General features: G+C 32.2%; 4 protein-coding genes and 1 long non-coding RNA gene across 6 annotated transcripts in view; 1 reads left to right on the top strand and 4 right to left on the bottom strand.

The window, feature by feature from the left end:
- Positions 1-1,051, bottom strand: part of LOC100817621 (desiccation-related protein PCC13-62-like) — a 5,168-nt gene extending 4,117 nt beyond the window's left edge. Inside the window, exons 1-2 of the mRNA XM_041004832.1 lie at positions 688-1,051; positions 362-587 (exon numbers count right to left, since the gene is read on the bottom strand). Of these exons, the coding sequence (XP_040860766.1) occupies positions 362-587; positions 688-1,025 (564 nt within the window). The 5' untranslated portion in view covers positions 1,026-1,051. The remainder of the gene's footprint in view (positions 1-361; positions 588-687) is intronic.
- A 2,606-nt stretch (positions 1,052-3,657) lies between these two features.
- Positions 3,658-6,474, bottom strand: LOC100814963 (desiccation-related protein PCC13-62). The gene is made up of 3 exons (XM_003533083.5): positions 6,083-6,474; positions 4,916-5,141; positions 3,658-4,117 (listed from the first exon to the last, which is right to left on the bottom strand). The coding sequence occupies exons 1-3, from the start codon at positions 6,418-6,420 to the stop codon at positions 3,740-3,742; spliced, it is 942 nt and encodes a 313-aa protein (XP_003533131.1). The 5' UTR covers positions 6,421-6,474; the 3' UTR covers positions 3,658-3,739.
- Positions 6,475-6,499: 25 nt separating this feature from the next.
- LOC121172812 (uncharacterized) lies at positions 6,500-7,452 on the top strand. The gene is made up of 3 exons (XR_005886500.1): positions 6,500-6,621; positions 7,004-7,104; positions 7,191-7,452. It is a non-coding gene; the product is annotated as an uncharacterized lncRNA (long non-coding RNA).
- A 1,252-nt stretch (positions 7,453-8,704) lies between these two features.
- LOC100812111 (uncharacterized) lies at positions 8,705-11,840 on the bottom strand. Its single transcript, XM_006586816.4, has 5 exons — positions 11,487-11,840; positions 11,157-11,211; positions 10,961-11,017; positions 9,980-10,057; positions 8,705-9,385 (listed from the first exon to the last, which is right to left on the bottom strand). Exons 1-5 carry the CDS (start codon positions 11,790-11,792, stop codon positions 8,925-8,927), a joined length of 957 nt encoding a protein of 318 aa, XP_006586879.1. The 5' UTR covers positions 11,793-11,840; the 3' UTR covers positions 8,705-8,924.
- Positions 11,841-13,378: 1,538 nt separating this feature from the next.
- LOC100812282 (uncharacterized) lies at positions 13,379-18,836 on the bottom strand. Of its 2 annotated transcripts, XM_003533082.5 has the most exons (10): positions 18,524-18,836; positions 17,370-18,265; positions 16,467-16,596; positions 15,901-16,346; positions 15,606-15,686; positions 15,427-15,525; positions 14,808-14,966; positions 14,509-14,595; positions 14,292-14,363; positions 13,379-13,920 (listed from the first exon to the last, which is right to left on the bottom strand). In XM_003533082.5, exons 2-10 carry the CDS (start codon positions 18,183-18,185, stop codon positions 13,579-13,581), a joined length of 2,232 nt encoding a protein of 743 aa, XP_003533130.1. In that variant the 5' UTR covers positions 18,186-18,265; positions 18,524-18,836; the 3' UTR covers positions 13,379-13,578. The 2 variants fall into 2 exon arrangements, with proteins under 2 accessions (XP_003533130.1, XP_040861273.1); XM_041005339.1 differs by having other exon boundaries at positions 15,901-16,596; positions 18,524-18,746.
- Positions 18,837-19,424: the final 588 nt, after the last annotated feature.

Genomic DNA, 19,424 nt, shown 5'->3' with positions numbered 1-19,424 from the left:
CCTAATCATATAGTTTAATAAATAATTATTATAATATACTTTTGACATAAAGATTAAGTGTATCCCATGGAAACAAAGACGGATTAGTGAAGAGAGTAAAATTTAACGATGAATTAGGATACATGGAACAAATATATTAGGTGTGTATTTGTAAAATAATTAAATTTAGGGGACAAATACTATTATTCAAAAAAAATATCATAATTTTTTAATTGAAATTTTTTGTCACGAAATTGTACATTTCAAAAATGATTAAAATATGTGGGTGACAAGAAAGTGATGCATCTAGATTTTTATCCCCAGATAATGAGCCAAGATTATATACAGGAATATATTAGATGAGTTGATTTTGGAGTTTTACCTCCCTAGAAGTAGCACTTTCCAGTAGTCGATTGGCACCAACATAACCAGTGAGGCCAACATAGGGAATCACATAAGATGCAATTATAAAGTTGAGGGAATTAGCATAGGGATCAAAGGGAGGAACCAGAGGTTTCCCAAATGCATTGTCCATTAGTTTGGCAAAAGATTTTGAGCTTAGATCCAACAATGGCCTAGGGAACCCTGTCACTTTGCTCTTTATAGCCCTGCAATTAGTTAGGATACAACCATTGAGATACTAATGTTCTCAATTTTTTATCCTCCTAAGAGTAATTGTAAATGCAAAGAGCAGAGACAGAACAAAACCTTAAGTGTCCAACTTCCTGAAAAGCAAACTGCAAGATGACATCATTGGTAAGATCGTCAAGTTCAACCTTTTTGGCACCAATGGGAAGGGGTCCTCCCCCAGTTAGGTTTGGAGCAACTACATCTAATCCATGCCCCAAAGCCCCAAACAAGAAAAACTCAGCCTCTAAGTATTCCAAATTGAGAGCAAATTCTAACAAATCAGCATCCTTGGATTTTGGGGATTTTGCACTTGCAAACAACACAGAAGAAGAATAGTCCAGGAGAATAAAGGGAAGGACTAGTGAGGCAAGTAAAACAAAAATAGAGGCTCTATCTCTAGAAATGTAAGGTGCCATCTTTTACTTTTGCCTCTCTTTTTTCTTCCAAGTGATGATATGATGCATAATGTCACCCATGTATGCATTTATATATAACAATCCTTTTGGTTCTTGCAGCAATACAAGGAAATGCCACCAGCAAGATAATGCCATTTAATTTTTGGATTTGCTATGTTGGGGAAATACTAGTTACTTACTGTGTTTGGTTAGTCATTCTAATTAAATATTATAATTAGTGTTTATTAGTAAAATTGACTCATATCAGACATTTATTAAATTTAATAAATACATTATATTGGGGAAATATTGTAATTAATTCATTGTAAGTAAAATTGACTTTCCAATAGCATTAAATATATTATGTAGTCAATCATTAAGGATATACATTTATATATTTATTAGTTTATTAATATATATTTAAAATTGTATATTTTAACCAGCATTAAATATGTTTTATCACTAATTCCCTTAACAACAATAATAAAAATATCATTTTTAATGTTTTTAAATATGTACTCCCTTCATTCCATTATAATTGTAGAATAGAACAAAATATTAATAAATGGATGAAAAATAATAAAAATTTTAAAAAAATTAATCTTATATTTTTTTTAAAAGATCAAAGTGAATTTTATTAAGAATCAAGCTAAACATTTTTTTATTCATCATTAATATTACAAGAGATATAAGTAAAAAAATAACTAATTTTACGTTAAAAAATTAAAATAACATTTATTTTTATACTTTTTTTCTTACTCAATGATTATTATTATGATTTGAAGTGACAATTAATTCATTAAATTTTATAATAGAATACATTTAATAATATAATATATTTATTTTGATACTTAGGAGCCCAGACACTCATTATTGGCACCAATGGCGGATGCACTCTATGTCTTGTGGGGGCAATTCCCCCATAATTTTTTTTTACTTGTTAATATATGGAAAAAGAATATTTTGACCCTATGCAAAATTTGATGTCCCCCTTTCCCCGAAGCAACAACTACGGCCAATTGCCAAAACCCAAAAAAACATGACATTCAATAAAATGAAAACTGCATGCTAGCTCATTGTTTTGTGTAAAGCCAGATATTGGCATTATGGATGATGCATAATAATAAGATGATCAAAGCCTAAAGTTAAAAAAGTTTTAAATGTCTATTATTTTCAAGTTGAATTACTTTATCAAGGAATTGATAGACAACTTCAAGAGTTAAATAATAGATTTATGGAGGTGAACTTTATTTTGTATAACAAGCTTAAAATTTAAGAGATTCATTTTTTTTTGTATTTGATAAGAAAAAATTAATTTGTTTGATTAAATTTTATTCATCTGAATCTACTTTTATGAAACTCATGGTGCTTGAAAGTCAAATTGAAATTTTTGTCACAAATTTTTTATTTGATGATCAATTTTTTATGTTAAATAGAACTAGTGATCTTTCTCAAATGTTAGTAAAAACTAAAAAACATATTATGTATCTAATGATATATTTATTTGTGAAGTTAACTTTGATTTTGCATATGACAATTACAATAGTTGAAAGATATGTTTTTTGTTATGAATTTTGTAAGAAAGATTGATAGTTAAATAATTATTTGATTAGTATATAAGAGAGATATTTTTTATAGTATTAATAATAAAAAAATCATAGAATATTTTCAAAATATAAAAATATATAAAGGACAAATATAATTAGTAGAATATAAATATTTTAAATTTCTTATGACATATGTATTTTGTAAAATCTCATTGTTTTACTTTTGTGAAAACATAAATTAATTTTTTCCCCCACCGGAATTTTTTTTTGGATCTGCCACTGCTTGACACTGATTTTATTCAATGTAGATGCATACATTTTTTTCAGAATCAGGATCCTTTGATACGTATTTGAGCATGCCCATCGGGAAAGAAATAGGAGAATTTGTTGTAGCCTATATAGGCAAAGGCTCTTCTAGCTAGAATTACTTGGGTCATTTATAATCAGAATCTTCACGATGTGATTTTTGAATTAAGAAGAAAAAAAAGACTGCAAACGAGGCATATTAAGTAAAGTGTAGATTTCTGTCATATTAATATTGGAGAAAAATTAGAGTTTTATGCCAGATAGACAAAGTTCAAAGAAAAAATGTAGATTTTAAAAAAATATAAAGAAGTGTAAATTAGTTTAAATATCATATTACTAAGTTGATAAATGTATGGGCTGGAATGTAATGTTTAGATAAATTTAGTATTTGATGTCATTTAAATAAATTGTAGGCTTAGATATATAAATTTTTTCCTATTGAGTTTTTGATTATTGAAATTTTTATTTTAAGTTTGTTAAGTGATGATGTATCATTTTATAGATGTTGGGTTAGAAGTGTGAAGTGAAGTCCCACATCCTATAAAAATGTAAAAATTAAGTACTATAAGTGAGGATAAGACTCATAAACGTCAACCTTAATGTTTTGGATTAAAGTATGTCAAGTTATCTTATGTGACGGAATCTCCTGGATAATTCTTCCCCTCGAATAGTACCTTAACACATAATATAATATTGATCGGCACTGATCAAAGTTGTCAATAAAACTATTACATTCCTTTTAGAAATATATATTAACAAAGACTCGATTTTTGATAAATTATTTATAAATTGTAGCCATATTATCAAGCAATATGCATTCTTATTATGATATTTTACAGTGATAGGGTAGGCAAACAATTTCAAGAAACAAATGCTCTAACTTTAGGTAGTTTTCAAGTAATATTTAGCTATTCTACCACTTGCTCCTTTGGGATAGAAGCCACCGGGAACATGTTCATCACCTCCTCCATATATTATCCTTAATATTTCCCTTGGAGTCCTGGGATATGACAGTGAATCTTTGTCGCCAACAAGAATGTTGCCGGTGACTCTACCCTCAGCACCTTGCTCTCTAGGCACCACAAGACCCTCATCTTTCAAACCTGAACCTCCTAGGTTGTTCCTAAGCATTGATATGCGATTTGTGAACTCTGCCACAGTCACATTGTATGGTTGTACCGATAACGTTCGATATTCATACAATAATGCTCGAATAACTGCATCTTGCCCGGACTCTACTCCCAGAAGCCCTGCAACAAGCTGTTCATGCATGCGCAACATGTGCACATTGTCATTGTGTGACATGGAAGAGTGAAAATGAAATTAAGAGAAGTAATTTATTTTATTGAATAACTTAAAAAATATTAATTTTATATGATTTAAAAGTTTGAAAGACATGTATACTAAATATAAATGTGAAATATGGATTCACCTTTTCTCATGTAAGCTAAAGCAAATAATTTTAGTAATTGATGAAAAATTTAATTATTAATCTCATTTGTCATGCATGTAAATACAAGTAATATAAATTGTTAATTTTCTTATATTACTCAGATCGATCAAATTCATATATATCATGTTGTCAAACATGATTGCTAATTGGTGATGGATTTTCTTTCTTTCTATTAATCCAAGAGTAACTGTGATGTTATAACAGTTCTCACGACATCTTTTATATAACAAGGAGAGAGATATATACAAACAAATAAGGGAGATAGATATATACAAACAAATAAGGGAGATGTGTGAAACAAAACTAGTGATTAATTGACCAACAAAACAAAAAGATAGAAAGAAAAAGGAAATTATAAAAATTATTTTAATTTATTTTTTGGTGGGGGTAACCTTACTCATGGCTTAAAACACGTGCGGTGGTAGGTTAGTTTTGTTTTCGTTAAAATTTGTATCAGACACGAAATAATAATACATTAGTACTGTACGTCAAAATCAGAAAGTGATTTACGTCTAGACTAATTTATTTCATGAGTGTGAAACGAGCCTAAATTTATCATAGAGGAATTAATGGATTAGTTAGTTGTGTTGAATTTAAAGTTTTACCCTCTTGGAAGTAGCATTTTGCAACAGTGGATTAGCACCAACATAACCAGTGAGGCCAACATAGGGAATCACATAAGATGCAAGCAGATAGTTGATCGAATTAGCATAGGGATCAAAGGGAGGAACCAGAGGTCGCCCAAATGCACTATTCATTACTTTGGCAAAAGATGCTGTGCTTAGATCCAGCAATGGCCTAGGAAACCCTCTCACTGTGCTCTTTATGGCCCTGCAAAAGTGCACACCAACACTTGAAAAATCTTCTATGTGATTTTTTGTTTTGGTTTTAGAGATCTCACAATGATATAGTCAAAATAAAGTATTATAATACCTTCTCATGATAGAGGTCAAACTGAAGAGTAACTACAACAAGTGATTGAGTTTAGTAGTTTCTCATAAAATTATTAACTCTTAAATCAAAATAAAAAAGTATTAGAGTACATTTACATAATAGAAGTCAACAAAAAATTGAAGAGTAACAACAACAAATAACTGAGTGAGTAGTTCTGCATAAATTTATTAACTTTTGATATATAGTAATATGGAAAAGATAAAATTATTTCAAGTAATATTAGAATACCTTTACATGATAGAGGTCAATAGAAAATTAAAGAGTATTGACTCTCCATACAAAGTAACATGTTATATGAAGAAGACAAAATTGTTTCAAACAATATTAGAGTACCTCCAAATGATAGAGGTCAACACATAGTAATATAGAAAAAATAAAATTATTTCAAACAATATTGGAGTACCTTGATATGATAGAGGCCAACAGAAAACTAAAGAATAACTACAACAAATAATTGAGTTTAACCGTTCCTGTTATAAAATTATTGAGTCTCGAGTTAAAATAAAATATATAAATGAAATACAACTTTTATCTTATAAAAGTTTATAAGGTTTTTTATAAGACTGAGGTGTTAACAAAAATTCTCTGAATTTATTTACGATTTTTATTTTTATTTTTCATTTCGGGTATAACAATAAGAGATAATCTTTAATCAAATTAAAATAAAATATAACAGTGGGAATAAAGTACAACAGTGAGAGATAATCTTTATCTTATAAAGAGAATTGGTAAGATTGAGTTAGACATTTAGGTGCAACATAAATTATAAGACTTTTGCCTAAAAGTAATTACAAGAGTAGCTAGAGACAGAACAAAACCTCAAGTGTCCAACTTCCTGGAAACCAAACTGCAAGATGATATCCCTGACAAGGCTGTCAAGTCTGGCCAATCTGGCACCAATGGGAGGGGGTCCTCCCTCAGTTAAATTTGGAGCAACCACATCCAATCCATAACCCAAAGACCCAAACAAGAAAAATTCAGCCTCCAAGTATTCTAAGTTTAAGGGAAATTCTAACAGATCAACATCTGATTCTGGGGCTGCTGCACTTGCAATGAACACAGAAGAATAATAACATTCCGGAAAAAGTAGTGGGAGGACAAGAGAGGCTAGCAAAACAACAATAGAGACTCTGCCTCTTGAAATTTGAGGTGCCATGTTTTATTTTAGGCTCTTTTTGTTTTAATTGATGATATGATACATATACTGATGATCCAGGCATTTATATATAAATAACAATAACAATTGTTTTGGTCCAATTTTTGGAAATGCAACGTGTCAAGAGGATGCAACTTAGTCCAATTTTCGGATTTGCTACGTGGGGAAAATCCTAGCCGCTTGGATTTATGAATCATAAAGGTTTGCGTGATTAAATGTGTATTGTTTTTAATTTTTTATCTTTCGTTCTTGGAAAAGCCTAACCGACTCTTTCTCCATTTGAATAGGACTATTCATGCTTTTTGGTACTTGGTTTAGTCTACTTATATTTAGGACTTTGTATTTCGATTGGGAGTGTTTCAGTTACGAGGCACAGAAAGGATTCATATTTTCAGGAACTAAACTAACTAACTACTGATAGTCAATGCATACTTGCACTAGGTGCAAATAGTTATTGTGTTGGATCATCTTTTGAAAATTGTGTATTCTAGTAGTATTCAAAATTATTGATTAAAAAGCACGTAATTGTATAGTTATAATTTCTTATTTACATCACCAAATGGTACCCGTGCTTTAAATGCAGCACACGACTTTTGGGTTGTCAGGATCAACTATTGTGTGTAGAGGGAGAGGCTTCATGCAACAGGTAACGTTGCTGCTGCTGTTTCTCTCTAAAAAAAAAAGGTAATTGCTGTCTTTTGACCTGAATGTCATGTGTTCTTTTTATAAGTATTATGTTTATGTTTCTAAATTGTTGCAAACATTTGCAGACATTTTGGGGGAGAAAAATGATTGCGGATAATAACGATGATGATTGGGATGGTGAAGATGTGGTGGAAGCCTATGATGATGATGGTGAGGGATGAAATTATCGTTATAGATGATGATGATGATATAGAATCATAGATTCTAGAAATGAGAGGCATCGGCAAAATGATGAGCATTTCTCAACGTTATGCCTTATATAGGAATATATGAAGATCTAAGTAATTAACTAGGATGTCTTCGAGGAAAATATATGTGCAAAATAAAACAATTTTTTTAGAATAAAGAAAAGGAAAAAAAGTGTATCATCTTCTATTACCTTAAAATTTAGATTTAAATATGTTTAAGGTCTTTAATAAATGACTGAATTTTATTTTGGTTCTCTAATAAATTTTTATTATTATTGTGAGTCTCATATTAAAATTTTATTTTGAATCTCTATCTTCAATTAATTAAGTGATGATGCTCAAATATATGGGTCTTCTCTTCACTTATATGGTATTTAACTTTTTCACTTTTGTCTAATATGAGATTTCACCTCACACTTGTAACCTAACAATCTCCCCCTCAAGTGTGAGTCTTGATAGTCTCCCCCTTGAGCTGAAGTCATCATCATCCACGAGTATAACCATTAGAGCTCAGATACTCTAACAACTTGTGTACTAAAAGTTATTAAACAATTTATTTATATTGTTTATTAAACAATCCTTTATTATGTTACACTTTTATATATGATGCATGCTTGATAAAAAAAAAATTATTATGAAAGGGGTTGAAAAATTAATCAAGGCATCAAACTTATTATGTTTATGAGGAGTAATAATGCAATGACATTGGTTTTTAGTTACTTTCATTAATTATAAGGAATGATTACTTGGTTTTACTTGAAGGGTAGCATACGGGTGTGTTTGGAAAAATGTAAGGTTCAATGTAATCCATATTTTTTTCCAAATTCATTAATTACTCCTCCATTTGCTGCATTGGAACGCATGAACAATGTTTGAAGCTGTATAAACAGCCAACCAAACAAGCACTAAAAAGGATAAAAATAAAATTCTATGAAGTTCAGTTTAATTTGATTTTGAAAATAAGATCCAAAAGCCAATTTGTTTGGTAAATCGTTTGATCAACTTTATTTTCTTTTTATCCGTTTGATGATTTATAACGGATTGGATTATAAAGCATGCGGTTCTCTTAGCAGATGATCTTCCATGGCAGTTTTTCAAGCGAGAATGTAACCTTATCATGATCAAAATTGACAACAATTCTTAAATTATTTCCGAGAAAAGAGTTATCTTTTAAGAGAAAAAATTTGACTCTGGCGACAAAAACGGTTTTCGAGCCGACCAGCCTTTAAAGTTAACATCAGTTCTCATGCACATTTCTCATGGAAATATAAGATTGATTGAATGGTTAAGATGTGAGGTAAGAGGGAAAAATCGCAGGTTCAATACCTTCCGCTGACAAAACCTAACAAATTAACAATTAACATTGATAAAAAAAATACTCATTCCTTGTATGAATTTCACATTGCGAATCTTTTTCATTTTCTGTGTTTGCTGGTATCAGCAACCCCTTGCTATTCATCACACAAACATTTTATATATGACCATATAAGCAAACAAGAAACTCTAGTTACTTAGATATTCCTATAGTTAGAGCCATAAAGTTTAGAACTGCTCTGCATTCCTATGGAAACAAATGAACAAAAGAATCAAAGGATATAAGATAGCATCCACTTACCTACTTACGTTCTCAGCCCTCAATTTTCTTATATCTGGTTGTCTAACATTTGCTGATGTCTGTTTTCTAGAATCTATATCATCTTCATCACCATCTACAAAAATAATATCATCCTCGCCTTCATCGCCATCCTCCTCATCTTCACCATCCCAGTCACCATCATAATCTTCATCAAATTCTTCGTCCTCATCATCATCTGCATTTCCACGCAGTGTATGAAAATCCGGAGGAGGAGGGCAATCTTCAGTGATTGCCTCATCCCTCTTTATCACCAGATGCCGAATAACTCTTTCATCTTGGTCCAACAGAGTCTTGAAATCGTTGATATATTTGGCATCCAACTCAAAGTTTATCAACATGTAGTGGGCATTGTTAGCTTTTTTTATTTTGTAAGCTAGCCTTCTCATACCCCAATCATTCAATCTCCAAACCTGACCTTTCTTCTCCCTCAAAAAGTCTGCAAATATTTGCAAAATTTTTAAAATACAACCAGACTAATCTGAAGATCTTTTTTGTTCATCTTTAGATCACAGCAACTTTTTAAGATACCACTAGAATATCAAGGAATTGTTATTATCTACTGTCCAGGTAAATTATTAAAGAATTTAAACAGAAATTTTTTGTTTGTTGCCCATAACATATGTGATATATCCAATTAGCAGATAGTTACTGTTTGTTCTTTGTGATTCCACAACTTATACATTTTACCACCGTCAGTTCTATGGAGCATAGAGACAGGACTACCTAACATTGCCACAGAGGATAAAGTATATCTAGTGCAAAAGTTTTCCACAGCCTCATTTTCCTACTGAATGAATAGGAACAAAAGAAGCAAAATCCCTCGTGGAAATTCCAGATAGGGCATTGAAGAATATATTTACCAGCTATGACTTGTTAACTTTTGGCAAAGGGAGGTTAATAAAAAATGTCGTTAGAGTTAATAAGACAAATAAGGGATGTAAGAAATGGTGAACTATAGAACTCATTCTACATGGCATCAAGGGAATATGAGCAGTTAAAAAATTATATAAAGTAAACCATGAAAGATTACCTTGAATTTTCTCATTGACAGCTACAACCTCCTCTTCATGCTTCTCATGAATTAAGTACATAACCTCATAGTGGCGCACTGCATAGGTAAAGAAGCAGCAGAGTACTGTGAGATAGAGCAGTTGAGATATAGATAAAGATTAGCACCAAGATCTTTTATTTTACTATGTACTGGCAGAAGATAGGTAGCTAGTAACTACAATAAGAAGCCATATGACATCTTAAATTGTTTAAGGAAAACACATGCGCACATGCACTGATGCACATAAAGGTGACTCACTGCACAAAGCTCCCACTTAGTGGGATATGTAAACAGTAGATGCGCATAGCATAGCCTTACCCCTACAGGTGGAGAGACTGTCTTCAAGATTTGATCATGTGACCTTCAGGTCACAAGACAACAACCTTACTGTTGCATCAAGACTCACCCTCCACACACACACTCATGTAACTTATCTGCTTGTACATTGACCTCACAAAAGCTCAAAGGAGTGAGATACAATAGTTGATCCAGACCCAAAAGTTGTGTGCACGGTTAAGAACATTAACATCATTAAACTTGATGGTTTCAGTTGAGCATTGTTTGTGTCAGGTAGATAGGTAGGATATTTGGCACCAGTGAGTTTGACTGGAAGATATGTGGAAGTGATAATTTGGTGGCAAAGGTCTTTGGGGTCATTGGAAAGAAGAGGGTTGCAGGATAAAGAAAAAAGGTTGGTACAGATTGTGATTATTTAAAGCTTATGAGCTCTACCATCTAAAGAACAAATCTTCGAAGGGAATGATTCATCACATTATTGCTATCTGAATCCAGAACAACCATATACATACAAGAATTAACACAGCTCACAAACAAATCAAAGAACTACAAAGAGAATGAAAATAATTACAAGAAATGTAACAAAGTTCCTACTTCTACAAAATTACATTTGTGCAATAGTAAAATATCTTCTCTAACAGAAAGGATAAAGAATCTACGTACATATATCAACATCCATATCACTATCCAGCTCAAGCATCAGCGCTTCAAAGAGTTCTCCTGTAAATGAAAATTAAAAAAATATTAAAAGAAATAAATAACCAATAATCTCAGCACAGTAATCCCGAACTATTTAGCCTATCCAAACAGATGCAAGCAACTAAGGACAAATTGAACAACTAGAACCATGACCACTCACTTTCATCAGCATCTTCAAACTCCGGGAGAAGCTTCCCTTCTTCCTCAACTGTTCTCTGAAAATCACAATAAAAAAAACAATTTAATATCAAAGAGAAACTTCATCCCATAAAGAATGAACACAGTTAACTAAAGGATGCAATAACTAGTGTCATATACTATAACATGTTCTAAATTGTGAGGAACACTCTCTTCTATAAGATGAACGAATCTTCAAAAGGGTATCTTGTACACAAAACCAAACCCATAAAAATTTGCCCCAACCGAGAAAATCACATTAAACTGAGAAGGGAAAAGAAAAACAAAACGCGGGTATGTATAAAAAAGTGACCTTTTTAAGGAGCACAGCTTCGGGGAAGAAACCAGTGACCTCGTCGGGTTTGGGAACAGAGCTATGGGTATCTTCTTTCTTGTCTTTCCTTCGGGCACTCACAACCACTGATGCCGATTTTCTGGGCTTATTCTGAAGAGAAAGTGGAAGTGAAGAAGAAGGGTACCCATTTGCGAATATGAGGCATGAGTTGTAGTTGAAACTGAATCTAACGCAGTTGGGTGTCATCATCGTGGTTTTTGAAAGCTTATGGATGGGATAAGAAGGTTTAAGTGATGAACCCTTGAGCAGTGACTTTGCCTCCATCGAGAGAAGGGAATGAATTTTACACACTTCAACTTCAAGTGTTGTTAAGAGGGGTTCTTTTTGTTTGGACAGGTAAATTATTTTAATTTTTATGTTATGGATTAAATCAATGTGAAATGGAATGTATCAATGGAAGGTAGGGTATATTTATTTTCAAGTTGGGTAAAATTAAATTATTTTAATCTTTTAATTTATTAAACTGTGTGAAAAAATTAGTTTTAAATAAATATTTTTTTATTAAAGTTTGTGCGTTTTAATTTAAAACAAATACTTAATTTATGTTAACTTAAGGTTTTAAGTTTAAATTTTATATAAAAAATAAAAAATTAAAATATATTTATTTTTTAAAGTAATAGCTAACTTAATTTGATTCAATCAGAATTGAATATAAAATTTTCAAATTTCATTTAAGAAAATAATTAAACAGATTTTTATTATCAATTCCCTTTTTTTGTTATTATTTTGAAAAATTAGTATTCATATTATTTTAGAAGAGAGAGGTTTGAATCTGTGGCTGATTTTTTTTTATTTGAATAAAATTACTCTTAAATAAATATACAAATTAGTCCACGTGACGTACGACACAACACTTTTACAAATTTTCGTTTGTAAAAATTCATCTCTTCAGTTGTACTTGTTAACAAACTGATAATTTTAGAAACTAATTTATATAATAAAAGCTTTAAAAGACTAGAACAACTACTCTGCCAAAAAAAGACTAGAACAACACTTAGTAATATGTTTTATGAACTAAAAATAATTTGAGAAACAAAAAATGTAATATCATTAAAATTAAATTAGAAATCAATTATTTTTTAATGTCAAAACTCAATTATTTAATTTAGGTTAAATTGTCTCAATCAACTTTTTAAATAAAACATAAAAATCATTCACGAAATAAATCAACGAAAAATTTATAAGATCATTCACTAAATATGAAAGCTAACCATCTACATTCATCTAGACAAGAATCTATAATATGGTGCTTTTCGGCCATTCTTTAAAGAAGTTATTTTTAATAGGTATGGTAAAAGCACTAAAACTAATTCTTTAGCTTTTCCTTTTATTTTTTGAGACGATACTTAGCTTTTCCTTTTCCTTGTAAATTAGACATTCTTAATTTAAATGTTTTCCTTTAAAAAGACAGAAAAACAATGATCCATTTTTTTAAGACCATAAAGCATCCTTGTCAGTTAATTCATAGTTGACCGCACCACAAGTGTATAGAGATCATGCAATCTACTTACAGAAACAAATACAATTGTTAGGAATTCAGGTGATAATACAAAATTTGTGCGAGAATGCATAGTTTGTTTTTATTTTTCTTTTGACGTTAAGAATGCATAGTTGATGCCTAACATTCATATATTTATCGAAATTCATTACTATGCAAACCACAATAATTTATTACTTCAATATATTATTATTTGAATTAACTAAAATATTTAAATTAACCACCAGAAAGTCACAACTATGAATTTAACCAAAACACGGCAAATATAAGGTGGCAATGGTGCCACCTGAGGTACTAGGATGGTATACTATGTGCTATGGCTGTTTAAAATTGCTGCTTGATACAACTTGTATTAAAAAGGCTAAAGGGATACCAGAAAATTTATTGGACAACAATATCTACACTTTGGGAAAAATAACGCTGTACAATGTGGCTACAACTCAATTTTTGGGGCTTCATTAACAGATATCGGCTTTGAAACTTAAATGCTTTTCAAGCATTCGAAGTCCTCAAGGCAATACCGCCATAATGAGATATAACATTACATGGTTATCACCATTGCTTTTTTCCCTTTTTCTTTCTCTTGCTGCTACTACCACCAGCACCAGCACTGGCACCGGCGCTACTACTGCCAGGACTTTTCATTCCATTTCCAGATTTGGGAGATGGGCTCTCTGTTGCAGTGCCACTAAAATTGTCAAATGCACCCGCATGTACTGCATTCTGTAACCACTCAAATAATTCTTCCTCAGTCATGGTTTCTTCGATATTAGGTGTTGGCATATGCCCACCTCTTTGACCTGAACTAGTTCCTTTGCCAGAATTATGCTTGGACATTAAATTTGTGTTCACATGAAAACTTGGCTTATGAGTATTCGCTGGACATCTCATGCCCTGCAATAAATATGTTCATCATTAATGCCTTGTGGATCTTTAATCTCCATACAAGTCTCATTAAGCAAGCTATTCGGTGAATCATGCAAACCAGACAAACTAAAATAGAGATTACATATCTGGACTCTAGAGAAATATGCCTATATCACTATTTCACATGGCATTGCTAGAGAGAACAGTTTTTTAAAATCAGAACAAAACTATGCTGCAATATTTAAAACTCTTTTTTTCAAACAGACAATCCTGTCTGGTATCTTATGTGAGCTGAAACAAATTCTTTCAAGCATATCAAACACGCGCACACACACATCTAACAACTGAGTTCTTAAATGAAATATGGTCAAAATATGAAGATTAAAAAACTAAATTACCTGACAGATATACCATTCAGTGGCATCATATATCCTGCTACCAGCACACACATATGCTGAAGGAGCATCAACCTAAAGTAAAAACAATTCAAATTATTAAGCAAAATTTTATTCTGACTATGTATCTCATAGAACCAGGAATTGACTCATAAAATTTGAACTATGGGTTATAAGGTGTTATCCAATAAGACTTTCAAAATGGTACGTTGATTCACACCTTCTGCAATAAGCCAAAAAGAAATGGTTGGGAAGATTGTTCAACCCATCCATCACCATCCTTAGCTTGATGAAAGTCTTGGCAATCCTTTAAAACAAAAAAAAAAAAAAAAACCCACCATAAAACATTAGTGCCAACATGCCATGATACATATGAAAAATACTCTCTTAAGGGAAAGCATGCTGAGAGAGACAGAATACTGGCAAATATTTTGCAATTATTAATAGACTTAGCCAACTAACTGTCAGTTAAGCATGCCACCTAGGCTTCATTGAGAACAAAAAAGATTAAGAAGAAACCTGGCACCATCTTGCCCGAGACTTTTGTTTCTTGGTGTGTATCCAGACATGAAAGCCAGCACATCTTTTGCAGGCTATTCGCCTTGAATCACCAAATGGATCCTTGCCATCTGCATCAGATCGTGCAAATCCTGAAGGAAAGAATCCATGCCTACCATTCTGGCAAATCAGTTGCATTCACAGCCAAAGTTAGAAAAGAGAATAATAAATTGTATCAAAAAATAGATTACAAGGTTCTCTAAATGGTCTTCAGAGTCTACTGAACACAGGCAAGAGACAGCAAACTGCCCCTTCCAGATGAAGAAAAATACATGCATGACTACACTACACATCAAAATAATGATGTAGAAATCTTCTAAAATCCCCATTAAAACATTGGTCATTACAATTCCATGGTTTTGGAATATATATATATATATATATATATATATATATATATATATTATGATTCATGAACAATGAATGTTCATCCCTACTAAGTCTTCTACCTCTTCATGGTTATTATCCCCAATACTGATGAATATTATTCCTGACCACAATGTGTTTGACCCAAAAAGCATAGTTCCCTTTCCACTTACCACAATACTAAAACAGTAGGGGAAAAAAGTATAAATCATACCTTACGAGAAGCATCATGAAATCTACGAAATACACTCAAAATCTCCTCTCTCCTTAGCTCATCATCATAAGCTTTTCGCTTCAACGAATCCATTAGAATCTGGGAAACCATTATAACCATAAAGTATTAGGGAAGGATTATCTCTTGATTTTCAGGGAGAACAAAAATTTAAAACTCACCTCATATGCATTTTGAAGTTTCTTAAAGGCTTCTGCAGCCTTCTCATTACCCATATTTTTATCAGGATGTACCAACATTGCCTGATAATCAATGAAAACAGAGGTTCTTAGTAATGAGGAGAGTTATCAAGCAACAAAAAGGATAGTATTTAAGTTATAGAAGAGCATTAAACTTTCATCCTACAAATAACTCAATATCCAACCACACTAATAACTCCCAACAATACAAAATCTTAGAAAGACACAAAAATAAAGCACGGTTGTGTAAGTATTGACATTAGAGAATGTCAACAACCTTTTTCCTATATTCCCGCTTTAGTATTGAAACATCTATATTTTGATACCGCGTGAATCCCAGTGCTGCATAATGATCAGAGCAGTTCAACAAACGGACAACTTCATCTTCAGAAGTTAAATCAGAATCAACCCCACTAGTTGAAGGGATGCCAGCATTGCGATCTGCAGATGGTCCCTGTCCATTTTCCGAGGAAGACGCATGTGTTGGTTCATCACTAAATCCTGGTTGACCATGCATTCCAGCTCTTTGCTCAAAAGGATTGGATCTACTCTGTTGTTCTATATTTTTCTTCAGGAAGTATATCAGAACATCACTAGAGATAAAAGCTAAATTAAAAGCCAATAGCAAACCAAGCCAGCCAGCGTACAGTCTTGCACAATAGACTGAATACACTGTGGTGATAAGTAGTGCCACCCGTTCATGACTTAACATAAATGTCAATCCTGAAATTTCAAATAAAAACAAAGATTCAGTGTAACATGTATACCCAACTACCATAGAAAAAGGACACATAAGAACTGACAGAAAATGTTCAAAGGTAAACAGAAGGGCACACAAATCACCTCCAAGAATGATGAAAAATGCTGTTGTCCAAAAGCTACCATAAAACCACAAGGTAATAACCCCAATGATTGCAACTACCAAAATTGCAAGCATAAGCCCAAGAAAACATCCAATCAAGGCAGCCAGGCCCTGATCAATTACAAAAGCTAGTTAGCATAGGAAAAGAAAAAAAATTACAAGACACTTTAGGAAGGGAATAGAATGAAAAAATGCACAAAACATCCCAAGTACAAGAGTGGTGATACACCTAGAACTAAGTATCATGTTCGCTAAATTCATCCAAACTAACATATTTGCCACATGTGGGGTTCAAAAGTCAAATAGTTACAAGATGATGCAACTCAAGCTGATTCAACTTATGTAAAACAGTATAAACTGAAACAATTTGTACACTAGGTTTTATAATTTGTTATGTATACTCCCAGCCCACACGAATGTTTATTAATTTGGACAAAATAAAACATTGTCATGCCAAATTCTTTCCTCTTGCAGAATTATCACTACCATATCTTAACCTAAAATTGCAACAATCAGAACAAGTGTACTGGGAAGTTGGAAACTGCTTCCAATATGAACAATCAATCTTAAGATAGTAAAATAAAAATCAAAAGAAATGCAAGTAAAACAATAAAATGTATAACAACAGGGATAGATTTTAAATCTAACAGCTCAATAAACATTTTTTCATCGAACTTTTCTTTCCTAAGGTGATTAAACGCAATTATACGAGATTAATCAACACAGAATACTACAATGCAAATTGTGCATCTACATGGTGGAAAGAACTAATAAGATAAAATTGAATTAATTATAGTGACTATAAAAACTTCAATTATGATGGTTTTATCATCAGATTAACTCCAAGATAATAAAAAGCAATGACAAGTGTGACCCGAGCTTACCAGGACAGCAAGAAACTTGAGCATCCCTATCATACTAATCACCGAGAATATGCTACACCAAATAACAGAGAAGAAGGACGTTGTACCCATACGTATAAATGAATCAACACCCCGAAGGGCACAGTCCAACCAAAACACTGATAATAGGAGCATTATGTTTCCAAAATGCATGAGGCACTTCAAAACAATAGGATATGCCAGCACAAATTTTGTTCTGACATTATGGCAGGCTTCAAACACGATGGTTCTAAGAGATACAAACAATGGAGTCTGCCTGGTTAGCCACTCTGAAACTGCTGTAAAGATGGAAAACACTAACAATCTTAATCTCCGAATTATCACATTATCGGCAAGCTCTACTTTTTCCACCACACTTTTCAGGTGCAAACTATCCAGTATACAGCTCAATCTACTCTTTATACTCTGTTGACCTTGATTACTTCTAGGTAAAGTCCCATTTTCTTCTTGTATTGAAGCTTCGGCTTCAGAATTCAAACTGCCATCCCCAGAATTACCCTCAAAGAATGAGGACTCCTCCAGGTCATGCTTTCCGGCCATCCCTTGCTTCTCTTTTCTAGAAACCTTGACAGACCTTTGCTCATTGTTACACTCATCACCTGAAGAACTAGCATCACATGCAGTCTGCGAAACACCGATACAATTGGTTTCTGCGAGTTCCTCTCTCAGGAAAACCTTCACCGGCCCTCCTTTACCAAGGTCTTTCATTCCCGGAAGCATGCCACCAGAAACCCCTTTTTTGTTATTCAATCCATGACGGTCCACTCCATTCTTCTGCTGATTACCCTTCCGAGCCATGTAGCTTATTAACACCTTAAGGAATTACTAAAAAGGTGGGTTTCAACTTACACCATTTCAAACTCCATTAGCACTAACACCTGATTAGCAGATGAAAACAAATGATTAATCCCAAAATTACCGGGCCGTAAACAAGCAGACAGTATAATACCGAAAAATAAGCAATAAACCCTAAAATCAAAGATTCCAGTGGGAATTGATAATTAATTTGTGTGCACCACGTGAACAAAATTAAAAATAGGGGATAATTAGGGATACAGATAAAGAAGTAAAATAATAATCCAGTGACAACCTAGGAGAAACAGAAATGGAAAAAAAGCACGAGATCATGTATGTACCTTGAGCTACGGTGCGCGACGATAAGAGAGCATCGAGAAGAAGGAGCATCAAAAACCCTAAAGATAAAGGATCCTGTGAGTTCTGTGTGTGTGAGTTGGAAAGAGAGAATCAGAATTTGAGAATAGAGAGATAGGGAGAGGGAGAAAGATAGGAAGGTGTGTGCAATAACAATTTGGGCTTGTGTAGTTTGTTTCTTGACCCAAGACTGGCTAATGTGTCATCCACTACTCACATTCTTATTGTGACTACCAAAATTATTATTTACACTATAAGTCTTAACAAATGATCATTCTATTCTTTCAAGAATTTTCCTAGTCTCCTCACCCTTCTCACTTCTCCATAATAAACAACCCCACCATTTCTCTTCCTCTCACACTATTTTCTTCCCCTTCATTCTTTATTATAATCAAATTAACTATGACACAAATTAAATTGATTTAATTACTGTTAGTAAAGCTAATTTACATAATAATTAATTTCGTTACATTTATAAATAACAATTTCTGTCTAATGAATTCAATTTTAATTTTAAAAAATGATCACTATTAAAATGATATATATATATATATATATATATATATATATATATATATATATATATAAACTCTGTTAAACGTTTTTCCCATAAAAATCAAACATTGGACACAATTTCATCATTAATTTATCTTTTTTTTTATTCTATATGGATTGGATTCTATATGTGTTTGAATGCGTGTAATATATAAGATAAACAAATATTTATAATTATGTGAAACCTTCTTAGTTAATTAATTTTTTTTTCCAAGAAAACTCTTTTTTTTACCTATTTTTATCATGCAAACTTATGTAACATAATGATTTACATAAAAAAATTTAAAAAAAAATATGCATCCATTCCGTGTATTCAAATAAAATTAAAAA

This window comes from Glycine max, chromosome 9 (genome assembly GCF_000004515.6).
Source record: "Glycine max cultivar Williams 82 chromosome 9, Glycine_max_v4.0, whole genome shotgun sequence".
NCBI classification, from domain to species: Eukaryota; Viridiplantae; Streptophyta; class Magnoliopsida; order Fabales; family Fabaceae; genus Glycine; species Glycine max.
The sequence above is the reverse complement of the archived record's forward strand: the minus strand, read 5'-3'. Positions and strand labels throughout refer to the sequence as shown.